This window comes from Penaeus monodon, chromosome 6, assembly GCF_015228065.2.
Source record: "Penaeus monodon isolate SGIC_2016 chromosome 6, NSTDA_Pmon_1, whole genome shotgun sequence".
Taxonomy (NCBI): domain Eukaryota; kingdom Metazoa; phylum Arthropoda; class Malacostraca; order Decapoda; family Penaeidae; genus Penaeus; species Penaeus monodon.
In genome coordinates this window covers 11,832,893-11,840,392 of record NC_051391.1, presented here as the reverse complement: position 1 = coordinate 11,840,392, position 7,500 = coordinate 11,832,893, and the positions used below count along the sequence as shown (strand labels likewise).

General features: G+C 34.8%; 1 protein-coding gene across 1 annotated transcript in view; it reads left to right on the top strand.

Annotated features, from left to right (window-relative positions):
* The first annotated feature begins 668 nt into the window (after window positions 1-668).
* LOC119574213 (histone acetyltransferase KAT8-like) overlaps window positions 669-7,500 on the top strand; it is a 13,737-nt gene continuing 6,905 nt past the window's right edge. Inside the window, exons 1-3 of the mRNA XM_037921354.1 lie at window positions 669-897; window positions 4,441-4,552; window positions 5,869-6,004. Coding sequence (XP_037777282.1) covers window positions 696-897; window positions 4,441-4,552; window positions 5,869-6,004 — 450 coding nt within the window. The 5' untranslated portion in view covers window positions 669-695. The remainder of the gene's footprint in view (window positions 898-4,440; window positions 4,553-5,868; window positions 6,005-7,500) is intronic.

Here is a 7,500-nt window from a genome sequence, read left to right as displayed (position 1 = left end):
TAAAAAACAACAACAATAGTGATAATGATAATAATAATAATAATAATGATAATAATAATAATAATAATAACAATAATAACAACAACAACAGCAACAACAACAACAACAACAACAACAACAACAACAACAACAACAACAACAACAACAACAACACAATAATAATAACAATAATAACAGCAATAATGATGATAGTAATAATAATAATGATAATACTAATAATACTAACTCTAATACTAATACTAATAACATTAATAGTAATAATAATAATAACGATAATAACACTGATACTAATGATAAAGATGATGATAATAGGAATGATGATGATGATGACGATAAATAATGCTTATAATAATGGTAAAAGCAATAATGATAATAAAAAAAAAAATGAAACTTTATAATGATAATTATTCTAATGTAATAATGCTAATACTTACAGTATTGTTAACGATAAAGATGATAGCGAATAAGTTGATAATGCTGAGCCAAGCTGTCAGTGATGGTGACATCTCTAAAAATTACAAGATCATCAAGATCAAATATGGTTTTGACGTTACATATAACGTTTCCCTATCATTATATCAGGTATATATCATTATATACCTGATGGTAAAATACATAAAAATCCTTTACACAAGTAGTTCACGGCGGGAGAGAAAAATAATTAGGCTCGTGCTGCGTGTATATAAACACTAGAAATGGCGGACGACAACAATACCAAGACAAGTGAAGTAAACAAAAATGATGATTCCTCCACTGCAGACAAGGAAAATGAACCTGTGTTGTTGCCAGACGGCGAAAAGAAGCGAGAGGAGAGAGAAGAGAGCAAAAATGACGGTGACGATATACAATTAAACATCGGAGAACAGTATATGGTTCGACGGGCAGACGATACATGGCGTAAGTCACTTTTCATTGGCGTCTACTTTATAACCTGGAAGTCAGTGTTTCATATGAATTCAGTTATGCAGCTTTTAATGTATTCTTTAACGTATAAGTTGGTTTGATATGTATTATTTTCCAAGTATTATTTTAAGTGGGAGCATATTATTTTGACATACATTTTCGAGAATATTTTTGAGTTGTTGATGTATCTCAGTTATATGCAGATGAAATCGTTATAAGACTTTATTATTTTTGGCGCTTATGCAGTGTAAATGTATGAATCTAAACACAAAGTATATAAATTGGTTAAAAGTAGTAATTTTGGATGTAAAAATTCAGGAAACATTGGTATGAAGATTACTGGGACATTTGATGGGCAGCATACTATCAGATGTCGAGCAAGGCATGTGGCTGTTGTGGTACACAGTATATGATACTCATGTAGGTTGGTGGTAGCTAAAGCGAAGGTCACACTAGTCAATTCTATCCTAGGATCCCTAGATAAGATTGCCGAAGTCAGGTCAGCTACAGAGAGGGATTGGTCACACTACATTCCGTGTTCCTTCGGAGAGAACCATCGTCTTACCTCATCGTCTTCATTGCTTATTTCATACATCAATGTTCTTTTCTTATTCCTGCTATTATAATCCTTATGGCTGGTATTCCACAACGGCTCTTTGGTCCTCACTTTATCCAACAATCGTAAATAACTTCCGAAGAGAGCTCCATGCTTCTGGGGCGTCGGAGTGGGTTGATGTTTATGTTCGTTAGTCAAATGAATGTCTATCTGAATTATCTATAAACATTCAGTGAGACATCATTGATCAATGCAATATATCTTTGTATTTAATAAGAAAATATATTTTTATCATGTTATTAAATTATTTTTTAAGATTGTAAGTAATGAGTTTACCAGTAAGTATATAGTTTTTGTTTCGGCAATATCTTTCAGCTCTAGGGAGGGATGAAATACCGACAGAGCATTTTCGCGCTGCGGAGGGATTTTCATCTCGGATCCATTTACAGCTAGGAAAGCATCCAGTTCTGGATAGGGATCCCTGGACAGAATAGATTAATGTGACCGGCCTTAAGAGACTTCATGTATGGCATTTCTGTAGCATGTCAAATTTTGGTATTAGTATAGATATGCTCATCTCATTTTTGACACTAGATATTGAGAAAACACGACAATCAAGATATATCTAATAATGAAAATAATACCTTTTATTCTTTACTATGCTTTCTGATTATTAGGTGGGTGTTGTTCGTGGTTGTGTTACATTTTGTGTTGCCAAAGATTTATCTTGTCCTTAGTTTGGCTCTATCTTGCTGTGAATTTAAGGTGAAGTTTTGTTATCCCAGGTTGGGGTAAGGAGGCAGCAGCCCCTTAAAAAGGGGGATACTAGGGTTAAAGACCCCAGTTAAGGGAAATACGTGAGGAACTATGAAATTTGAAATGTGCATGAAATGGCTGTGATCACAGCAGTTGGTATCCAAAACTCATAGGAATGGTGGTGTGCAATTGAAATGAAGGTTGAAAACATGCGAAACACAGTGAATTCAACTAGAAAACATTTCTCATATTCATTATCTAAGGAAACAAATAATAATATTTTATTCTTTACTGTGTTTTCTGATTATCAGGGGGGTGTTGGATCATGGTCATGTTGTGTTCATGTTGCCAAGGATTTCTCTTGGCTCAATCTTACTGTGAATATGAGGTGAAGATTTGTTATCCCAGGTGAGGGTAATGGAGCGGTTTAAAATGGATGCGTAATGGCTGTGATTGCAGCAGTTGGTACCCAAATCTCATAGAAATGGTGGTTTGCGGTAGAAATGAAGGTGGAAAACATGTAAAACAAAAAAATCAACTAGAAAAATTTATGTTTAGTGCGAAATGACCACCCATACTTTTTCTAAAATATGAACCAGTAGCAGATTAATGAAATTCATTGCATAGAATTCTCTTTATAGTTTGGTGTAAATGGATCCAGCGGTCATTTTTAGCTCAAACCTCTATTTTTTGAGTTTGCTAGTCCACCTGTTGCACCATGCCACTGGCTTGGGGGATCTGCAGGATATTGGGGTTTTAGATTGGAAGGGAGACAAGATATATAACATGCACTTGATTTCTACTTAATGTATATGAAAAATGTAAACTAAATTATTTGATTAAGATCTGCTTATCTTCTGTGTTTATTAACACATCACTGCTGCGTAGCAGAAATCCCTGAGTGTGATAAAACTCTGGTGATTTCTGGCAACGGCCAGACACTGGGTGCGGCAGTCCACTACATCAAGCCGAACAACCTGCTTCATGCACTCTGGCATGTCTCTGGACGTACAGGCGGTCTGTTATGATGCTGGATCACGTGACCTGGCAGCGTTGGGTTAAGTGCAAAGTGATCATGGTTGCCATGGTCAACATTCCTCCTCCTTGGGTTGGTTCCTTACTTGATGATAAAACATCAGGGCTTATCCCTGCATAGCAATCACACACGTGTCCTCATGATACAAAAAACAATTCAGAACTGCCATGAAATGTCAAATTGCATGATGCCCTGAACAATAAGTAAAATGAAACAACCCTTGCTTATGGTTGACTTGTTGATTTAACCCAGTGTTGCTGGGATGGCAAGAATACATGTCATGTCCACTGTTTTTTGTTTATTGACTGTCTTTGGTTCCATATGTGCTTAGTCCCTTGGATTCAGTAATAGTATTCAGTAATCAAGTCATGAAACATTTAGCTGAGGGTTGGGTGATGAAAATATACTGGCCTGTGGTAATAGAAATATGCTGTCATGAATAATTCAGCTGAATGGCAAAGTGATGGAAATGACTAGCCATGAGTGCACAAAGCTCATGCTGGAAGAGTAGACTCACTTGGCATTTAGGAAGAGCTTTTGCATTATTTCCAATGCTAACTGAGAGAGGAATATACCATCCATGAGCTAAGGCTGGAAGAGAGCTGGCTTCAGGGAGGAAAGTATATTCACGCTCAGGATCCTATTCCTGACTATTGTGCCTGGCAGTGCAGTGTGTGTTACAGAAGATTGAATGATACCAAAATAATGAAAAATACACACACATGCACACACGCGCACACGTACATGCCCACTCACGCACTCACACACACACACACACACGCGCGCACGCACACACATACACGCACACGCACACGCACACGCACACTCACACTCACACTCACACTCACACTCACACTCACACTCACACTCACACTCACACTCACACTCACACTCACACACACACACACACACACACATTTTCTTTTTCTTTAGATACTCAAAAAGTATTTTATTTTGAATCTTAGGCAAGTTACTCATCATTTTTTAAAATTTAATGGACTTGTGCCTTAGACATAAAAAGCAAACAAAATTTTAGTAACTGTTATTTTATCGATGACTGTCTTTTCTTTCTTAATTATCTTACATCACTTTGATATTGTTATTTTCATTAGTAGTAACTTTTGAATATTTTTTCTTTTGTGATTGCCAATAGTGTACCCATTGTTAAAAAAAAGATATCTTTTTGCAGAGGCAGCAGAAATTATCCAGAGAAGATACAATGATGTGGAGATGCAAAATGAATATTATGTCCACTACGATGGCCTCAATCGTCGCTTGGATGAATGGGTAACTAAAGAGAGGTAAGGGCAGGGAAGGTTGACTGTAGTCTATTGAATAATTGCCTTTTCTTTATTTATTTACCTAAGTATATTGATAAAAGAGAAGTAATGTATTTCACCCTACCTGATTTCACCTTTTCTTGAATTGGTGGGAGAAACGTTTTTTTTACTAATGCTATGAATATAGATTTTTAGTATAAACAGTATAATTATTAAATGTTATAAACATTAGTAACAGCAAGATAAGATAATGTAGAATATTTTTGAAAATCAAAGAAAAGGGTAAACAGGCGAGAGAGGCAGTACTCGTAATTGGCTCATTGGTGACGGAGTACAAGTGTAGCCATCTTTGTGTAAAAACAATTAATAAAGTAAACTCACATTGGGCATGGCATTTATGTACATGCCATGCCTGTCAGATTTGGGTTAATGGCATGTAACAGATTAATAATTTTTTTTTGCTATTTCTTCTTCTACCTTATGTGATTGAATATTCTAAGAAAATTATAAGTGTTTTCTCCCATATCCAATTAAATTGTGATGTATTTAGGGATGGAGGATTGAGGAGTTATTACCATTTTCATGCTGATTATTAACCCCTTGGATCTGGATGCTTCACTTCCTGCATGTGGTCCAAAATACGTGCATTAGGCTTACCTAATTGCCCAGTCTGATGGGTGGGAAAATGCTCCTTATAGCCGGTACTCTTTTAGTCATGGCTCATGGATAATATATTCCACACTTGTTTATTGATGAAAATAATTAAAATCCCCATCCTAAATACCCACTGAGTCTAATTACCTTCTAAGAGCTTTGTGCACAGCATATTCTTCTCACCCATCCCTCAAGCTAAATTTTTTCATGATGTAATGGACATGTCATCAAGATCATAGGGGTTAAGCCTATCTATTTTCTTTCGCTTGATAATTTTTGCATTTTGAAAAAGCTTGTTTCATATTCTCATTAACAAATCATGAAGTAGCAGGAAATAGAAAGAGGGAAAAAAGAAGGAACAAACTACCAGTTACAATTTACTGAAATCACATACAAACACATTTGAATTTACTGTGTATCTTCTGAAAAAAAAGTTTCTTCCTTACTTATAAACTTTTATTCAAAGGATTAAGTCTTACTGAATTGTTATATATTAAGAATGGACAATAACTGGAAGCTGTTCTGTTTGATACAAGCATAGAAAGGTAGGGATCTTCTTACATGCTTTCTTGATAGAAACAATAGTGTTATATGGAACTCTTCCAGTAAATTAAGTTTCAGGAATGAGCAAATAAAAAAATAATAAAGAATAATTGTCTAAGTTTTAAAATTTAATCTTTCAGGATAGATTTATCAGAATTGTATCAACGTGGGGACAAAACGCTAACGGGTAATGACCTCCTCAATGATCAAACTGCAGGACGGAAAATTACAAGAAATCAGAAGCGGAAACATGATGAAATCAATCATGTACAGAAGGTAAGAGGAGGTGACTGTTGTTTGTTTGGGAGCTTGGAATTATTCTTATATTGAAAAAAACAGCAAAAAAACGTTTACTTGTCTGTGTTTGCATGTTTTTTTTTCTGTGTTCTGGATCCCCGTGGTTACATTCCAGTAAGCCTTAGAGGTAGAGCTTATCAGTATCAGACTTTTGGCATGAATCAACATTTGAATTTGAAAATAAAAGTAAAAGCTATTCATTTCTTCCTTTGATGCTTTATACATAAGATGCAGAGATGTAAATTTTCATCACAAAATAATAATTTTAATAAGCTCTTGCTAAAATGGTTAAAATGTCCAGCTGTCCCCAATGTCTTATTTGCCACCATTGTGGGATGTTGCATCTCATGTATTCCTATTTTTCATGATCAAGCATGAACTTTTCTAAACTGTTATTCTATTTTCCAATGTCTTTTTTTCTGTTCTGTTCTGTTCTGTTACTGTCTGGCATTTTTTTTCTGGCCACACCCACTGTACCATCTCCAAATCACTGTTCCCCTTGTAGGCTTTCCTTTTCCAAGAGAATTCAATTCTTCAGCTGTGTTTCCTGCATCAATTTTGTTGTAAAAGGAATAAAGGGAGTGTGAAATAGTCTCAAGAATAGGATGTTTGCTTGCTGTAAGGGATTAATTAACTACACTGAACTGCATAGTAAGCATTTTGAAAACTGTCTAATGTGTCAAATGTTAAAGCTATCAACTTTGTTACTCCTGAATCCCCATTTGAATATTGTAGCTTGAAGTAATATGACATTTATTTAACTTACTCTACTGCACACCTCAGCCTCTTCCACTACATATGTGTGCCAGTGTTTGTAAAACATATTTTGCTTGAGAACTTTAGCAGATTGCTTACTTTGAGATTATCCAAGCTTTTTATGTTTTCCAGAATTCAAATTTGTTTCTATATGTGGTCTCACAACAAAATGTACTTAACAGCCAAATTTTTGTCTTGATACTATGTTTTGCTTTAACTACATTTTTTAATTAAGGTACATTAACCCAATCACAATGAATTATGTAGTTTTTTATGAATTATGTTACAAATTGCACCACATCTGCTCAACCACAAGGAGTCTATTAGTAGGCCATAGTGCTGCGCCTGATTTCCTCATTCCTTGAATTTGTGGGAAAATGTGTTTTTCTTTCTAATATTATTAATATTGATACTGTTATTATTCTACTTGGTATTATGATGATTAAATTGTAATTGAAATATTAAATACATTAAATACAGTAGTATATTACAAATGAAAAATTAAGAAGAAAGGTAAGTAAGTCGTTGGTAGGAGAAATAACTGACTTCTTGATTACTAGATACTTGTAGAGGCATCTATGTTAAATACAATAAATGAACTTATATTATAGTGGGTATGGCATGTATTCTTGCCATCTGTGCTGATTGGATTAAACAGTGATTTACTTTTGTAAATAATTCCCCAGGAATGGGAATGCATGAAAGACAATTAGTGAAAT